The sequence below is a fragment of the Chrysoperla carnea genome, chromosome 4 (genome assembly GCF_905475395.1).
Source record: "Chrysoperla carnea chromosome 4, inChrCarn1.1, whole genome shotgun sequence".
NCBI lineage: Eukaryota > Metazoa > Arthropoda > Insecta > Neuroptera > Chrysopidae > Chrysoperla > Chrysoperla carnea.
Window position 1 is genome coordinate 25,625,643 of NC_058340.1, and position 20,343 is coordinate 25,645,985.

The 20,343-nt window shown below is 29.5% G+C and overlaps 1 protein-coding gene across 1 annotated transcript; it reads left to right on the plus strand.

The window, feature by feature from the left end:
- Positions 1–12,323: 12,323 nt before the first annotated feature.
- LOC123297966 (cilia- and flagella-associated protein 100-like) lies at positions 12,324–15,664 on the plus strand. The gene is made up of 4 exons (XM_044879808.1): positions 12,324–12,622; positions 13,061–13,547; positions 14,297–14,703; positions 15,068–15,664. Exons 1-4 carry the CDS (start codon positions 12,344–12,346, stop codon positions 15,662–15,664), a joined length of 1,770 nt encoding a protein of 589 aa, XP_044735743.1. The 5' UTR covers positions 12,324–12,343.
- Positions 15,665–20,343: the final 4,679 nt, after the last annotated feature.

Genomic DNA, 20,343 nt, shown 5'->3' on the forward strand with positions numbered 1-20,343 from the left:
AGAAATAAAAATTTCGAATTAAATGGATTATAAAACGAAAAAAAAGAGCTCGGCAAATGTTTGCACCTAATTTTTTACCTCAAAATTTACACTTCTAAAATTCATTTCAAAACATGTAGGTATGCTTCCAAACATTATATAAAAAGAAGTCATTTTTTTGGATTTTTCTTCAGAATAGAAGAACTATACCTCCGACTTCTTTTGATTCCCTTTCGCAGGTTTTGATAAACAATAGCGGTAGAAGTTATTACATATTAATATCTTTATGATTATTCAGATTTATTATTATTTACAATATTGTGAGTCGGGCCAAAATGGCAATTAAAAGTCGCTTGACCGATTTCCATGATCTTGTGTATCGGGGATTATGTAACAAACCTATATATTCCTTATTAAAAGTATCCAGTTATAGCTCAATAAGAGCAAATGCAATAAAAAAAAAGTCTGGTGTAAAACGCACTCAAGACCTCTGTGCACAGGCAGATCTTATAAAAATCTCCTTCCAGACATCTTTAAAAATGATGTAAGATATGCGTTCAAACGGTATTCAATATGATTTCTTTTTAAATTTGAACATTGGATTATGGGGTTTTTTATTTAAAAATGATTGTATGTAAATAAACACCTCTTAGAGGCACAATCAGGCAATCAGGCACAATCACGAAAATATTTAACACAAAATGACTTTCATAAATTTTTTCATGATAGAAATTGCTGCATTTAATTTTAACTTAAAAAGTCCCCCTGATAAACCTCTCTATCTTTTTTAGGATATTTTCAGGAATTTTAAATAAAATTGATCCAATGTCTAAAATTAAAAAAACATCATATTGATATCTTACACCGTTTTGTCTTTGTTCCAATTTAAAAATGAATAACTATTATCTGACCACCCTTTAATCTTGAATTGTTCAAGGATTGCATCCCTGAAATTTAAAGTTTTTCTTTTGCGTTCAAAAGCATGTAGATTTTGAAAATAACAAACAATTTATGTCCGGTGTACATCGCTCACGATTTTTGTGTCGTTTACATTTTTGAACATTTTCGGAGTTATAAAATTCTTCCACAGATTGATAGTCACAAATATGACTCATAAAACTGATCTATGTTTCTTATCCATGATATGTTTATACACCCGGGTTTCGCACCGGAAGTCTCCAAGCAAAAAGTGTTCATATAGAGGTAAAAAATTGTTACAATTTATTCAATGAAATACAAAGAAGTATTGTTTTTGGTATTGATTAACGGTATACATAGTGGTGCAAAATTTCAATATAACTGCAATCATGAATTGAGTGAATTTCATTGATAAATACACGATGATTTTACTAAATAGAAGAAATAAATAAAACTGGTTGACAAGATCAATTCCATTTTTGAGGCAAAAAGGCAGTCGTTGTAACTAACGGTTAAATTATTTTAATTTGTATAAGTATCTGTCGATATATAACTAAATACGTTATATTCAGACTTGTCTTGTCTGGATCGGATGTGGGTAGATGCGATATGAATTATAGAATTTCCATTCATAAACTTTATACATTTACTAGCTTTTACCCGCAGCATCGTCCGCATTTTTGTCCTTAAATAACTGGAAATTAAATTAAGAAGTAAATAAAATATTATGATTTTTTTTATTGCTTCAAAAGTATCCACCCTTCATAACTCTTGACTTGACCGACTTGAAAGTTCCGAAATGGTACCTAAAAAATCTTAGGTTTCATTCCTTCACCCTCACCCACCCCAATTTAAAAATTTCAAATGGCACTTCCTACTTTGTGACACCTCATTGGAACGAGCATAAAATTCTCTCTTTAACCATGATTAAAAAAATGAAATCGATCGATTGGTTTAATCGCCATCAAATTGCTAAAATCTCTCACTATACACTCACTATACAACCATACAAACCGAATTATACATGCTTATTTAAAGTGGTTTTAAGTTGCGAATTTATTAACAAGTGAAAACAAACAATTGACTGAGTTAATTATTGAAATACCATGTATAGACTGTGTTGATGACGCAATCGTTTGTTTTTTGACGACACGTAATAAAGAAAGATATCCACTTTCAGATAGCCACATATTCATAACTGATATTCCCATATAATACATACTATACAATATTCGAACCTAATTTGCGCAGGTAAACAGTGATGTTTTTGACAAAGTGTTTCAAACAAAAGTTGTTTATTTTTTTTATAAGGAACATTTTTTATATTTAAACTTTTGTTCTATCTCTAACGGTTTACAAAATGGGTCGTACGGACCTCATTTATGAACTCGATCTCACTTTTACGTCCTGAGCACCCTGTAAAAATTTCAACTTGATATCTTTTCGTTTCTTAGTTATCGTGATGACAAACGGACAGACGACAGATTGACAGACAGACAACGGGAAATGGACTAATTAGGTGATTTATGAACACCTATAACAAAATTTTGTTCGTGGCATCAATATTTTTAGGCGTTACAAACTTGAGACTAAACTTAGTATACCTTGATATATTTCATATGCATGGTATAACAACCTCACAAACCTCCTCTATGACTTTTGATACAGTGGAAAAGCATAAATCATAATTTTGTATATCAATGAATGGAGCAATTTCGAACAGTTAGGCAAATGAGAGTGTTATACATTTATTGTGTTATATATGTTATACATTTGAATATGTTCTATCGTAAAGTTCTAAATACGACCTTCATTATTAGATGAAGACAATATTATATTTTTGTCTAGACATGGGGGTTGAAGAACCCAAGGTCATATAACTGTTTATGTATATTAATAAAAATAAATCCTACTGATGTTTATATAAATCTTGTGGGATTAGATAAAATATTTATGTAATATGATCCTTTTAAGAATGACGTTATTGAAGAAATTAATAAATTTTTGTAAATTAGAAAAAAAATATTATCAACATCCTACACAGAAAAGTTCTAGGTCATCGAACTATTTTAAATAGAACATGAAAAACTAATAATAGAAAAACTTGTTTTCATAAATAATTTTTTTATGAATAAAAATTAATTAACCGATTGACGTGGAAATTTTAAACACAGTTTTTTTTTTTAATTTTTCTACTTTTTGGTGTAAGTAAAATTTTCAATTTGAAAATTCGATTATCCGATTTTCTGGGAGGTATAATCGTTTTTGATGTTTCTTCTACGGCCTTGCGTTTTTAATAGAAGATAAAAAATGAGAGTATATTGGTTAAGAAATCAATCTCCAATCAGCCCAGTCTCTATGTCGAAATATTCTGTTTTTTCGCTGTTTTTAAAGCATTGCGCACCTCCACAGCCCCTGTGAGAGAGAGAGTAAGATGTTCGAAAATTTGTAAGTTGACTTAGTGCCAAAGAAATTTTTTTAAGAGTTGTCAACGTTCCAATCCCTTTCCCTCTTTTTAGACCAAATAAATCAAACTCTTTTAGCACATAAAAATCCATTAACAAACAGAAGGGAGGACAACAAAGCTCTTCTTGACCTGGATTTACCATTGTTTTAGTTGGCTTAGTCTGTGTTATCCCAAATTATTGCTGAATTTATGAAATTATTAGGCAAAACCGTAATCAAGAAATGGCTAATGACAAGCTCATCGTATTTATTGAGGCTTTCCGAAGGGTATGCGACAGATCAAACTGTGTATAACCACAGCTGGGTCATTCGACGGTGCTCGCCTGTAGTTGACTAGAGCGCAGTTGAAAAGGATGGTGCGATTCTTGACAGGACACTAAACATTAAAAACATTAAACTATCACCTTCATAACATATGGGGATCTTTAATGATTTTAAGTGTAGGGAGTTTATAGAGGCTGATAAAATCTCCATGCATGTTATTTGCACCTGCTATCTAGAATGTTTCAGTCCAAAACCTTGGATTCATAAATCCTGGGAGTAATCCCGGCGGAGAAGCTACGGGCTTTCTGCGTGAGGTCTGGTCATAACAGATTCTTATAGCTTATTACCTGCTTAAAATAATATCTATTACCTATAGGGTGACAGGTTGATCTCAATGAGGCCACAGAAGACCTTTTAGTTTAGAAACTAGAGACCCATTTGCTCTAAACCAAAAATTTTCGCTTTACTTCCCCATGGAATCAAAAACTGGGTACGTTCATGTCAAAATCTCATATTATTGTAATTTTAACCTGTACTTTATAATTTTACGGCTAAACTTTTAGATGATGTACAATTTGTCTATTTATCACAAAAATTAACTCTAAGACGAAGAGTAGTAAACAATACAGGTATATTAAGTTAGCGTAGCCGTAGGACTCAGCTATGGTTTTAATTAAAATGATATTATTTTTTTGAAAGTTTAATAATGTAATAATATACATTTTTACTTACCTCTGAATAATGAATGTAAACTTTGCAAAATAGGTACTTTAAAAAAATTATTTTGAAAGATTTTATCAACAAAATAATAATGGTATTTTAATTATTAGGTACATACAAAAAAAAATCTAGTTGGATAATACATAATTTTTTTTTTCATAATAATGTAACATCTTTAAGAAATATCTTTGTGAATTTTATTATAATGAGAAAGTAATACAAAATATGTAATATAATTTCATATTTTTATTTTTTTTATCTAATATAATTTGCTGATGGAAACGTTATACAGGATTTAAACGGAAAGACAAGCCCAAAAAAATATAACTTATGTCGGTGGGGTTATAGCTTAAAACCACAACGTATGCCTTTACAGCTCTGAGTGAGCTACAAGATACAGTTCCATTCTGCTTGTCTACATACCTATCACTTATCCAAGCGCCAACTTTCAATGATTATAGAATAGGTGTTCTGCTACAGCTTTCTATGAATCTGATGTTCAAATTCCCTGAAATTGAGTGTTTTCTTTAACCTAACTGTTTGCTACGATTAAACATTATATTCTTTTACATTTTGTTAACATTTGTCATAGCTCCGAATCAGGTCCGTAACTAACAAATTGAGGCGCAAAAGAAAAAGTATGTTTTATACGTAAAACAAAAAGTTAGTAAAGAAACGTGTAAAAGGCTCTCATTAATTTACAATATTATAAATATCATAATCTAGTGATAGAGCAAAATTAAATTTTTTGGATTCTGAGGACGTCATAAAGTTAAAAAATTTGATTTTTTTGTTAACACAGGCAAATTTGATCTGATCTTATTGGAATGTTTTTTGAAACCTACTACTTTTGGGCCATTCTTTTCAGCTGTGATGTCAGTTTTTTTCTAGCTATCACTTATGTGCTTAATTCCGGGACCAGGCCTCCACATTACTGAAACCTAATAGAGCTGGGTTAATTTTGATCACAAATTAGAAAAGTATGACCCAAATTTAGTAGAATTACATACTTGGTTTATCAAAATTGGATAAAGTTTGGATGTGAGAGAGAGAAATTAAATTTTTTGGATTCTGATGACGTTATAAAGTTTAAAAATTCGATTTGGTCTACCTTACCACTATCTAAGAGTGTAGACTATTGACAATTTGTTCTTTACAGTATACAAGAGTTACCCGGAGCTTTCACTGGGCAATTTCATCTTTAAAAACAATGACTTCTGCGTTATAGCCTTCATTTCCCTTGCCCTCACTTATGCACCCTTTTGTTTTCAATTTTATAGGTTTTAATTTTTTGGTGCGCAAGTAAAAAAAACATAAAATACAGCTCATGTTACTCGCTAATAATTTAGCTTTATATAGGTGAAATAATTTTTTTAATCGGTCCAGTATTTTTTGAGTATATCCATTATAAACAAAAAAAACAAACAAACACACAATCAAATCTTACCTCTTTATAATATTAGTGTAGACAAACAATTTTCAAAAGCTGATGAGGGTAAAAAAATTTCAATGCTCTTTTCATAATCTCCAGAAGCATATATGTATTACCTATTTTTGTTTTACCCATATAATAATAATATAAATAATTACAACTTTCATAAATTATTATAAACAAATAACATCACCATAGAAGATATGGAATCCTATATAATAATAACACATATAATAACATTGTGTAAATAAATAAAAAAAACTTATTATTTAAACAATTTACATGTATAAAATTAAAAGAATAATGTGATATTTTCACAATAAATTAATTAAAAATTAAATTCAGTGACATAATTGTTATTATTTGTAATAATATTTAATAACAATGGATTATATATGGGAACACATGTAGGTATAATATTATTACCTACCGATGAAATGAACGGATAGATATACCTATTTCTGGGAACTAAATTTCACTTTTATAATTCAAAAACAAACAAAAAGTTTCATAATATCTTTATTGATGATGAAGATTGCAAACAATAGGGTTGTAGTAGGAGAAGGAGGTCTAAAATGATCCCCCAAAGAAAAAATGTAATTTATAGCCAAACTATTCGACATATGTACAAAGTCGATATATTTTCGAGTTCTTTATTCAAATGTTACAATATTGGTATGTAAATTTCTTTTGATCTAGAACTATTCAATATTTCTCAAAAGCGATCGTTTTGACCTACCTTTTTAAGGATAGTGGATAAAATGATCCCATTGCATTTTTTATCACACATTTCACATAAAATATTACTGTTCTTTTACATTGCATCAACGATTAGTATGAAAACAAAAATCACTAATAAATTCATCTAAATCAACACATTTAAGACCCGTTACATGATGAAGGATCATTTTATCTATTATAATTTACACACAAAATAGGGATCATTTTAGCCTATATAAAGGGGATCATTTTACCTGTAACGACATATTTGAATTTCTTCATAAAAACTGACCTTAAAGTTTATTATACGCTTATGAAAATATTATTAAAAGTCGACAAAAACCAAGAGTAAAAACAGCCAGCCGGTAAAATATAATACAAAAAAGAAATTTTACTTTGAAATTTGTCTTACCATAAATCATAAGCAGTAAAATTAATATTTTTGCTACGAAACACAAATTAGCTTATACATCACCATAAGTCTTTGTTGAACGATTAATTTGTTTGCGCGGAAATCATCTTTCGATTAATGCTAGAAAGCTTTAATGGTTTACTTAAAACAGCGAGGGATCATTTTACCCAGAGGGATCATTATAGAACACTTTCCCCTACAGATATTTACAAAACGATATTCACAAAAAATCTCATATTTAAATTAGATCAAAACTTTGTAAATCAAGATTTTTTTTTCTAGAAAAGTAGAAAAAGATAAAGAATTGTCAATAACTACATAATTATCAGATTTTCAACATCTACATAATTATTATCAGACTTTTAATTCCCTTAATTATCAGATTGAATTGGTATGAAATAAGGATCTAGCGAAGTAAAGCCCACTATTCAAAGCTATCTAAAAATTTACATTTTTACAGGCAAAATTTTAGCTCAGTTTTATCATAGTTGAAAAAAAGGTAGGTACTAACAATTTCAACTCTTAATACCTTAAACTAAAAATAAATTACATAAAAATTATGTTAAATATGTATTTTTATATATTACGAGATGGAGACATAAAAATTTCTACACTTGAATAAACTAAGATTTTTAATTTTTAAATCTCAACACCTACTTCTGAATAAATATGTTGATACCTTGTTCTTCCAGACAAATGGTGACAAAAAAACTATGTCTAGGAATGCTGAATAGTTTATCACTTTATCTTTTACAACCATCACGATGATTATACGTGAATATATTTTTATGTATACAATACAACATAAACATAAATATAAACATAAAATTATGATAATAAAAATATGAAATTTATTTCTTAGAAGACCATCGATATTCACGTTATTGATACATGTCCGTATAGACAGTGGCCCACCCAGTTCAAGTTGGCTGACCATCCTCCTCAGAAAGATTAAAAAAATATAATAATAATAAAAACAATAGATTAATTTGATTCAATACCACCCTTAAATTATTCAAGCATGTCTTAATGCCACCCTTATTACACAAAGTTAACTAAAAAGTTAACAAACAAAGTTAACAAAAAGTAATTTCATAAAAAATAAGTGAAAACAAACAATTGACTGAGTTAATTGTTGAAATACCCTGTAGAGAAAGTATTGAGACCAGTACTTGCATTATTTTTTATAAATTAGAATTGTTTAAAAAATCAACACAATTATGGCGGCCTTTCGGCCTCCATTTATTGGTTTTTCGTAAGTATTATCTAGAATTTTTTCTTTTTCGAGACTGTTTCACTAAACCACTAGTTGAAGCTACCTGCAAATTTTCAACTATCTATCTTTTATTGTCGCGGCGACGACACTACCAGAAGGTACCTCTCCTTTGAGATTCGCAAACCCTTAAAAACAGCGAAAATCCATGTTTTTCAACACACAAAAAAGAGAGAAGTGATTTAAGAAGTTGAAGAAGCTCCACAAGACACTTCCTTGACGCTAACCCAATCTACATAACGAATTTCAACCATCTTGCTCAATTTATAGAAACTGTAGAGAAGAGCAAATCCAAAATAGTTTTAATAAGTGGTTTCTTTCTTTGGGAACTCTCTCCAAATTGTTGGAATAGACCGACACTTTTGTAACATCGTTCTGTTTGGTAAACAACCCTACATACCGAATTTCGACTCATTTGAAATAAAGGAAACCTCCCCTTCGAATGCAATAATAGTTGTGGGAAATATAGATCCGCAGATACGGGTACGAATGTGGATTTTTGATGCGTGCTTAAACTAGATATCAAACAGAAGTTTTCGTACAATTTAAATTAGTTTAATTCTGATTTTTAACTTCTTCTATTCGCTAATAAAATCCAAAAAACGTCGTATAAAAGATCCGTATGAAATCCGCTTAAAAAGAAACGGATACGGGTCTTTTATTTATGGCGGATATCTGGATCATCACTAGTACCTACACTTTCATTACTTACACCAAAAGTTGTTAAAAATGAAATAGCAATAGCGAAACCCATTCTTTATAGAGTCTAAATTTTGTTTTTGTTTTTTTTTTTTTAATGATTGACAGTATATTATTACTTTCTCTGTTTTTTATAAAAATGTCACACGAAAGTACTAAAAAATATATAAAAATACTTCAAGTACATTATTTTTATTTATGATTAATTTATTTTCTTTTTATTGTATACAATTTAAAGTAGGTAAAAATTTAGATTAACCAGTTAATATTAGTTTAAACTTTCAATTTCATTCATGTACAAGTGTTAATTACAATTAAACAAATTAGACAATTTATATTAATAATTATAATTAATGCCAAAGGTCTTTTATTACTTCCATATAGACTAAACTTGGCCAGAATGTAAGGGCTCACTCAATATTTTGCGAAGAATTTGGCGTAATAAGAATGAATAATCAAATTAACGATCCAAAAGTTACTTATTTTTTAAATGAACTGTTTACTTATTTTAAGGACTTCCCAAAAAAAAATGAGTGTATGCGTATATTTGAGATTTACGTTACAAATTTTGAGGGTAGACTATGTAGGAACTTGAGAAAATTAGACGAAAATTAAGAGTAAAATGCCACTTGTTATAATTTTCTTTATAGGAAAATATTTTTCATGCTTTTAACTCATGAATATAAGTTTTCCAAATTAATCTTAAGAAAATTAGCTTTTTTAATTAATAAACCATACCTTTAAAAATATTTCAATATAAGATTTTATGTTAAATACGCAAACTTTAACAGCTCAAATCTATAACTATAGATTGTATGGAGGTCGTATGAAGTTCTCATTAGATTTTATCATTTTAAATATATACAACTCTTTAAACAAGAGTCATCATATCCCCTATAATTAAACATACAATTAATTAAATATATTATCTATCTCAAAAGTTAAAAGTTTATTTTTTTAATAATAATAATTTATTCACACCATTTATGAAGATGTTTCATAATATTTTTCACATTGCATAGTTACAGGGTAGCGCGTATTATGTTTTCTAGTGTTTCTCACCCGCCAGCAAGAAATTTATTACATATTCTCCAAAACTATAAAAGTGAGTTAGTTCAACTTCAACTAGTGAAAGAATTTTGAAAAACGAAAACAAAAGATTTTCTAGAAAATACTTTTCATATTTTCAAAACTAGAACAAATGAAAACCGAAAGGTCACCATAAATGTGTTGGTTTATTAAACTTTTCTAATTTATTGAAAATAAGACAAGCACTGATATTCAACTTTATCTATGCATGCGGTATTTCAACAATTAACTCAGTCAATTGCTTATTTTCATTTGTTGACCATATTTTATTCCTAAAAATGTACAAAGCCTATCTCTCTATTTATATAAATTAATCTAAATTCGTTTTCCATAAAATCTGTCAATTGGGTATTTTATCAATATACTTTAATAGTGTTGTCATAAATATTTCGATTTAGATATATTTTATATCATAATGACGTCAATATTATATTATCAAAGATCGATACAAAATTTATAGGATCAGTTTAATTAAAAGTAGTAATGTTTAGATGTTTTTCTTCTATAAAGTATCCCCTTACGGTCAGCATGAGATCTACATATGATTCATTAAGTTGTAACAAGACAGATTCAAAGAAAGAACTTTCTCTTAATACCTAATGGACATTTATATCGATATTTTTATATATATTTATTAAAATAATACCTGCACATTTTATATACCCGCTCATTCAAAAGTTTGCGAATGTTTATAACAAAAGGTTACCAAACAATCAAGGCATTCAAGCAGATTTCAAAATATCTCACATCGAAATCTAATAAAATAAATACGCTTTAACTTTGAAGTTAATAAATTAATTTTATTATGATGAACCAATTATAACTAAGTATTGGATATTTGAATATTACACGAATACAGATGTAGAATATGAATTTAATATTAGTTAGATACAACAAAAAGATCGCTGAGTGAATTATTTGAAAACTTTGATATATTTTACTGTTTATTGCAAAGTGACACTTAATTCTTCAACAAAATCAATTCAACAAGAGATATTCGCACTGAATTGCTCAAAATGAGCTTTCCTTATCGACTGACTTGTTATTTTCATAGCATCGATAATTACATTCTTCCATATTATTCGCAATCGCCTTTACACGTTTGACTACTTAGACCTGGACATTGCAGGTCCGAACCCATTTAGCGTTAAACAGTTAGGCTTAAGTAGATATTATTAAAGTAGCGAATAAATATTTATGGACACAGAAGAGTCACTTTTTTAGATGTTTCTATTACCATATTAAAATATTTTTCTTACGTCTTGTACAAACTCGATTTAATATAAATGTAAAACTATAAATATATTTTAATGTATATAATTTAAAAGCCAATTATCAAATTAAAAATTAATTCATTAATAAGAGAATAGCAGTGAAATAAAATTGAACACGAACTACACGGAGATTTTTTTCTCAATCGTATGTTTATTTTTATAGCAGTTTTTTTCTTTTTGAATCTTCGAAACATTTTTTTATTTTAAATTTTATGAAATTGATCAACTTAAAATCAGATACAAAAACAATTTTGGTTTGAGGAGCAAAAAGTCAAGTGTAAACAAATTTCCCCTATATTCATCTAGAGAATGTTTCTCCGTGTAATGCATAAAAAAAATTTCTGGCCAATAAAAATAAAACAATATGTTTGATCAGATTGTAATTACCAGATGATAAATCTAATTTAATTCTAAATATGTCTAAAGGCACAAATTTAAAAGAGAAATTGTCTAAATAATATAACAACTGTTATTAATAAACGTCAATCGAAATTTTGATAAATATAATTTCCAAAATTTTATTTCGTCAATGATTCTCTAAATATATTTATTATAATCGTGTATTAATATTCGATTGTCATTTTTCAAAAAATTATTTGAGGAAAAAGATAATTTAATGGAGAGTGTTCTTAGATACGTTTCAAACTCGAGTTTAGGATTCCGTACCCGAAAAATTTAGCGAGGGTTTTAAATTTTGGAAATTTCACTTCTTTTTCAAATTTTATGGATGAAATTATCCATTTTTTCTCGAAAATAATTTTAAATTTTATGAAATTTAACAACTCAAAACAGATACAAAAGCAATTTTGGTTTCAGAAGCAAAAAGTAAAGCGTAAAAAAAAAATTAAATTAAAAAAATACAAAAAACACAAAGCGCCGTTTACGATTGGTTGATGCGCCTTTGGCGATCTTAATACGGGGAACTCTGTATTTTTGTAAAATCGATAATATTCAAATTGGTTGCTAAGATACAACAATTATTTATTTTTACAAATGTATTACTTTTTGAGTGTTATCAATTTTCTTATCTTCTTAAACGAATTTTGGGTACATTAAAATAAAAATATAACTTTGAAGGAACAAAAATAATAACGAAGATGTCAACAGCCAGCTCATTAAAAGTTGAAACATCAAGACATTCAGATCCTCGAAATTATTATACATTAAAAAAGAAATCAATAATAAAGACTACAGCAGGTCGAACACCAATAAAACGGACACATATTTTACAAAAAATTTTTCATACACGTAATGTACCAAGATCACAATATTATTCGTCACAAGCATCGAATGTAACCGCTGAAAATCAACGTGATGTTACCAAAGACAAAATACCGTTTAAATATCCAGACGATCGAAATTTGTTATATTACAAAGTAAACAAATTTTAGTATTTTCTAGTTAATAAATATTGACCCAGTAAAATCTATTGAGCATGAATAATTTTTGCAAGAATCCGCATGAATTATTTTTGCAATGCTCGGCTCTCAATCTGATTGCAATCTATTTTTTGCTTTTTTAAGAATAACGTCAATTTTGGGTAATAAATTTTCTCTTTTCAGTTAGAAAGATAGGCTCTATTTTGGTCTCTTGCATTATGTAGCACCAAAACGTATTTTGACATTCTGTGTTCTACCATTTCATTATTTCTGTTAAAATAGTTCGATCCGTAACTATTTTCGACAAGGCATTGGGTAGTTTTGGCCTAATAGGAGGGTAAAACAAAAATTTTTGGGCTAAAACATCTGCGCTGGTAGCATTATATTAAACAACCCTGTATGGAGCGTATTTTTTATATTATAATCAATTTACAGGGTCAACTTAAAGCAAAAAAAGCCGAAAATCGTATAAAAGAAAAATACTTACCGATATCAGCACAGCAATCAAATCGAACACGACAATGTTCGGATATTTTAAAGCGTACATTTGTCGAAGAACCAGAAGATGTTGTTCATACAATTACCGATATCGATCCAGAATGGTTTACAATGGTTGAGGGTCGTCCAATTTTAACACAACATAGTCAAAGTCGTTACGTGCAAGATTTACGTAATTGTCTATTAACGAAATTACAAATATCGTTGAAAGAAGATGAAATTTCACGACAAGAGGAGAATTATCAACAAGAATTACAAACGATAGATGCGATGAATAAAAGTTTTGGAGCGTATGTAAACGATTTTGAGGATATGCTATCGAAAGATCATGCAGAAGCTATGAAATTGTTACATGAACTTGATGTTATGTTAAAACATACAGCAAAAAAAGATGAAGAATATAAAAATTTATCGAAGGATTTAGGTAAGTGAAAATGCTAGAATCCGAAACAAAACAAAATTTAACCCGAAAATTTTCTTTAAAATTGCGAAAAAAACTGCAGGATAACAAAAAGTATATTTTAAAAGATTTTCGGAAAACTTCTTCAACCTGTACAAGATCAACGTATATTGCTAACAGGTTATGCAAGATCGGCAATATACAGGGTGCACCACTTTAATATTTTATGGTAAATAGCTCGTTTTGTAATCAACCAATCGAAAAATAACTTTAAAAAAAGTTACAGAGTTTGATGAGGAATATCATGTTCTGAATCAGAGTAAACCTAGGTGTCTGGGTTTCTTTAATAATCAATCAAGATCATAAAAAGTAAGAAATAGAATAACACTTTAAATTAGAAATTTAATCCACATAAAAAATCTAACATTTTTTATTTAAAACATTTTTTCAAAAAACGTTAGCTTTCGGAGGAAAAGCGACTTAAAAATATATCGTTATTGCATTTAATCGAAAGTAAATACGATATCTTTAAGAAATGTGTTTAGAAAAAAGTTATCAAGGACAATAATAAACTGGAAATAAATCTGCAAATAAACTGCAAATTCCAATTACGTAGGTATATAAATTTTCCTACCAAGCTCTTACAATTGATGTAATCGAACGTAACCCGCTGAAATTTCATCTAAAGCTGGCAGGGCATGAACTTTTTCTTTGCAAAAATTTAATTTTTAAGTATCTAATAAAATAAATGCAACAAAGAGTCTTCATTTTAGGTATATTACGCGTTCGCTTGTATATACTCGAGGAAAATTGGCGTACTTTAAAAATGTATCAAAAATTTTTGTATCAAACAAGTCCAATGCATTGGCGGCGCGAACATGATTACATTCATAAAACCGAACATGGTTTAGTAACGCATTGGAGTTCATTATTTGGAAAATATCGTTTAGCAGATACATCCGTCGAACCCACTTTGGAGAGTTTAATAGATATATTTTTAGAAGATATCAAAACACAAGAGGAACCAAAATTATATTTTACCGATCCAGAACAAATTATTGTTGTATTTCGTGAATTAGAAGCGCAAAACTTAAATTCGTTATTACATTCAGAGGATTTAGCAACGCCATTAGAAACAATGACGATACAATTGGAAGAAACCAAAAATACATTAGATAAGGTACGCTAGTTCATAATAAATGTTGATCCTTAAATTTTTTGGCACTAAAAAAAAGAGGAGTAACAAAAAATTGGGTTCTAACTTCGGGAAATAAAATTCCATTGAAAATCCGTAAATTCACACGGTCTCACTTGTAGGGTGTGAATGCAATTGATAATTGGGAGTTGCAACCCCGCCAACTGGTCATAATAATCCGTACTTATTAAAACTGAAACGGGTACTGAAAGTACCCGTTTTCAGTAGTTCCAATTTAGACTACCAGATGACAATACTTGTACTAACTATTTTTAAAGGCCAAATATTCAAATTCAAATCAGAGAAACCCCGTCAATAATTTTGATTTTTTTTTATGAATTGCTTCAAGGAATTGGAATTAATGCAAGAAGTTGTAGATGACATTGAAAAAAATATTCTCTGGTATGAAGAACGTTCTCAACAATTAGAAACAGAGGCGAGAAAAATTATTTACACAACTTTCAAATCATTAGTGGCCGAAGATGAAATTATTAAACTGTTTTGTAATGTTGAAGATTTATACGAAACAATAATTGCATCAAATGATTCCAATATTGGAATGGGTCCTATGATGGAAGCAATTGAAAATCGATACGAGGACTTTATGCTCGAATTAGACACAATATCATTGGAAGCTGTTAAGAGTGCTGAAACTGAAGCATATTCTGAAGAATATCGTGCAATGACATTAGCAAAGGATGCTGCACGGAAAGTCCAATTAATCGATGTATTAAGTCATAAATTACAAAGAGTTTTAGAACCACCAAAATATCGAACGACAAAAGAATTAAAAGCACGATCACCGTTACCAGAACGGCGTAAAAAACGTAAATCTGCTGATAATAAAGAAATTGATCCGAAAGATTTAGAATATTTAAAATTATTTACTGATTTTTGTCTAAATACTGATAATCCACAAGATTATGGAGTATCTTATATGAAATAATATCAATAAAATTCGTTTTAACCAAATAACCAAATATTTCAATGTAACTCTAAGAGTTGATAGTCTTCAGACTTACGATATTTTAACAAGCGCTCTAATTTTACCTAAGATATAAAAACCAAAGCCGGGCTCAACGTTTTAGTAACCGTATTCAATTATTTTATCAGCTATTGAGAAAATTACTAATGACGTCAAGCAGTCAAAAAGGCAATCTTATAATCTTAGTATCTTAGTCCAGTTCAAATATTTTTAATAATGGGTCCCGATTGTTAAAGTCGCTATGTAAACTACTGGACTTGCGTTTATTTATCGATATACGAGAAGCCGATGATAACTGAACGGTCATGAGCGCTCAGTTCAGTTGGATCATGCAGGCATTCTTTCAAAATAAATAGAATTTACATGTTCTTGTCATCGTTCATAAAATGACTTTCAAGTTGATTCACTTGTTATATATGACAGTCAATTTAAGAAATTAACATCAGACAACAATCTCATTTTATAATTGTTTTGAATGACCAGTGTTCAATATTCTTTTTTGGATATTCTTGATTTTTTCCTATTTTATATTTACCTTCAGTATAGACTAGGAAGGTTAAAATATTCTAGAACCTAGACCAGTGGCGTAGCTCGCCTTGCAGTTGCAGGACCCTGTATCAAAATTAGTTGTGGGGCCCAAATGATTAGGAAATATTTCTCACAAAAAGCTCAAAGAAATTCGGTGGCTATGCAATTGCTTGTTCGAGCTATGATAAAGTATATCAAAACGCAGGTGAAATAATTTTGCGATTTTTAGTGAATCTGAAGTACACTAATTTGTCACTAAATAAAAATCATCAAAATCGGTTGGCGTGATATTGAGTTATTCGTCATCTTGTCGTGCATACTTAATGCAAATTTAAGACTTTTATGGTTTTCTTATGGATGCCGTTGTCAGAACTGGGCCAAAATGAATTAGGACCCCACGGGAAGCATCAGCTTTCAAATAGAATCATCAAAATCGGTTCACCCAGTCGAAAGTTCTGAGGTAACACACATAAAGAAAAATACAGTCGAATTGATAACTTCCTCCTTTTTTTTAAAGTCGATTAAGAAACTAAGAAGCCACTTATCAACTTTTTCAATTTTGTATTCTTAGTCGTTGGTATAAACAGCGATCAGATTCAATTTCGATCGAAACCAAAAAAGCAATATTTATCTAAGTAAAAGGAATAAAAAATAGCGGAGTATGTTAGAAATGTGTTGGAATGGAATCCTAAAAATTTGATATTGACTGCGTTTAGCTAGGATGGGCGTGCTAGCTATAAAAGTGCTATCTTTCCATCCAGTATGGCTCACTTCGACTGAACGCAGCCATTATCAAATGACATTTACGTTTCAATGGGTTTTTCCCGTCTTGTGAATAAATATTAAATGAATTAAATTGATATGTTAAAAGTTGACAAACATCAATATATGATATTTTCTATTAACCCATTATTCATCAAAATATATAAATTAATAACAAACATCATAAAAACTTTAATTGGTTATTAACTTTATTTTATAAAGTGCAATGAACGAACGCATTCATATATTCTTTCTATGCTCTTAGTATATTCAAATGTGTGATAGTGGAACACTGGATGGGAGATGGGATGGAATATTATTATTATTATTATTGAAATTATTAAACAAGGTCATTGCATAAGAAATAAAAATATACATATGTTATAGGTTATTATAATCTTTAGTTTATAATATTTATAATAATATGTAAATTCCAATATACGCGGTGAACACTGAACACAGCACAATCAACATTCCCAGTTAGCAAAAAAAAAGTTGACCCGCGCTGATTCGACAAGCGTTTTAAAGTACTACCATCAATCTCTTATAGTCTGAAAAGGAGGACCCCCCTACTCAAATTTTGTAGAAACGTAGCTAACAGCACTCTTTAGAATACATTCGAAAATTTTCGAAGTTTACAAAAACCAAAATAAACAATACAAGCACTGTCATTCAACACTTTCTTTACAGGGTATTTCAACTATTAACTCAGTAAATTTATTTTCACTTGTTTAATTTAGTTTATTTTTCATTCTCGTATGGTTTTTTGTTTCCAAGATATGATCGTTTTTGTTAAGGATGATCGTACAACTTTTTAACCCTCGAAACAAAAAAAGGGGTGTAAGTTCGACCGCTATGTCGGTCTGTGGCATCGTAGCGCCTAAACGGATGAACCGATTTTGATTTTTTTGTTTCGTTTGAAAGGTAGTTAATGGGGACTGCTATACTTCAAATGCGCTATACTTCAAATGCGAGTTTAACATTCCCTATCCGAAAAAAATGAAATAAGGCGATGATCTTCAAAATTGATTCAGTTTGGAAAAACTCTAAAAAAGGTAATTTAAGGAAGAGTGTTCTTAGATATGTTTCAAGTGCAAGTTTAGGGTTCTGTACTCGAAAAATTTGTGAAGTTTTTTTTTAATTTTTGTAAATTCCACTTGTATTGGATTCTGCTCATCAAAAATTACATGTTTCCAAAAGATTACCGCGTTTAAATGACTGTAATATTTAAAAAATATTTAGTATTATAGTGACGTCAGATATATAATGCTTACAGCGTATATTGAAACACTCGGTATAGCAGCCGATACTGGATAGTGATGATATGGACTTACAATCTTCATGTGTGGAGACTTTATCTGAACAGATGTCAAGTTTTTAAGCGGCCTGACAAGTGTTCCTATTAAAATATATAAACAATCAACATACTTATACATTAATAAATATACAAATATATAAGAAAAATTAAATTTATATCCATACCACATTCGTCTTCAATTCTCTGCAGTCTGTAGATAAAAGTGTTACGCACTCTGTCGTTAAGTAAAAAGACAAATTGAGGGTAACGCATAATTCTATATCCTGTGCAGTTTTTAATTTTGGTTTATTTTTAAAACCCTACCTAAATAATTTCGTATAAAGTTATTTATCTTTCTATTTAAAAATATCTATAAACAAGAGAGAGGTTTATTATATATACTTCCGGCCGCCTTAAGTAGGTAGGTACTATCGTCTTCACAATTTGAAGATCTTAAACGATCCCACTCTTAGACCTTGCATGGAGGACGATTAATGCTCCTAGCATGTTATTTGCACCTGTATAAGCATACAGGTAGAAACCAAACCTAGAATTTTGTGTCAGAAATATCGGACGAGTGACCCTGGTTCCAATCCCAGAAAAATTCGAAAAAAATCAAATCAAATTTATTAGTGTTCATAAATTTGGGTTAAAAAACATTTTCGAATCAACTTTGAACAATTATCTCACGTCCAATATTTTCAGTTTAAAAGCTCCAAAAGGTTGAAAGTGATTTGTTTGGAGGATATTATCCCTTTTTTTAAACAATTTCAGCCAATATTTATTTAAATTGCTCATCAAAATCATATATCTACTACTTATTCAGAGCATTTCAATTTCCTTTTCTACTCGGTAAGTAAAAAATATGGAGAGAATAATTTTCTTTTTTCTTTATGGCATTCTCTTATCTATTTGGATCTGAAGCGTACTTATATATTGTTTAATCCGGGCCTGAACTATTCATTAGGCTAGGATATGTCAATCGAATTTTTTATCTTTATACACATTTAAATTATAAACTTTCGAGTTTGAAACAGTAAATAGTATATTGAGGACAGTCAGTCCAAGCTGATATCAAGTTACGATGATTTTTCTAAATACAAGCTAAAATTGCTGTAATTTAAATGTACGGGCAGGCAGCAGCTATCATCTAAAAAATATGCTGTTCAATAACAATAATTGAAGATATAATAATGATTTTATATATTTACACATGAGCTTAAGTATATACGATGTACTCAGATAACAAATCTCAATATACCTACCTACATGAATCAAGATAACCCATCTCATATTTCCTGAGAAAATAATTTATTTGGAAATAATGGTGTCTTTTTTTCATAAACTTTGTCTAGCTTATTTCTATAATGAAAACAAATTTTTAAATTTGTTTCAACTTTTTATGTACTTTATATAAGTCGAAAGTCCTTATCATACATGATGCTTTTTATAGCTTTTTCTATCTCAACACATTATATTACTTAACATATGAAGGTGAGACTGTGAACTTCAGCTAGAACTCGAACCCGGATCCTCTAAATATCAGGAATTGCATATCAGACTAGCATTTAGTTAAATCTTGTTAGAGGCACTTCCTGCCTCTTCTCGTTGGGCTACGTCTTTTTTCAAAAGACGTAGAAGTATCTACGTCTACATCTACATCTATCTATAGTACCTTTTTTCAAAAGATCTAATACAATCTGTACATCTTATGAAAATCAGAGCGTTAGCTTGATACAGGTAACATAATAACATAATAATAATAATTCTATATAGGTGTATTAGACCGAGCAAATTAGTTATTTATCATTAGCTAATTTTCGTAAATTCTGTAACAGGAGTAACGTACATCCTTGTTGCATCAATTAGAAGATAAAATTCTGAGTCGAAGAGGCCTCTTCCACATTTTGGTAATTAACTATTAATTAAAATAGGCAGCCAAACAGAAGCGCACTACTCTGGTAATAAAATGAGGGGTAGGGGACTATCGTTAGAAATTGTGGGAGTGATATGCGAGAGCATCAACGTTACGCTGGCGTGTACGTATGCATAC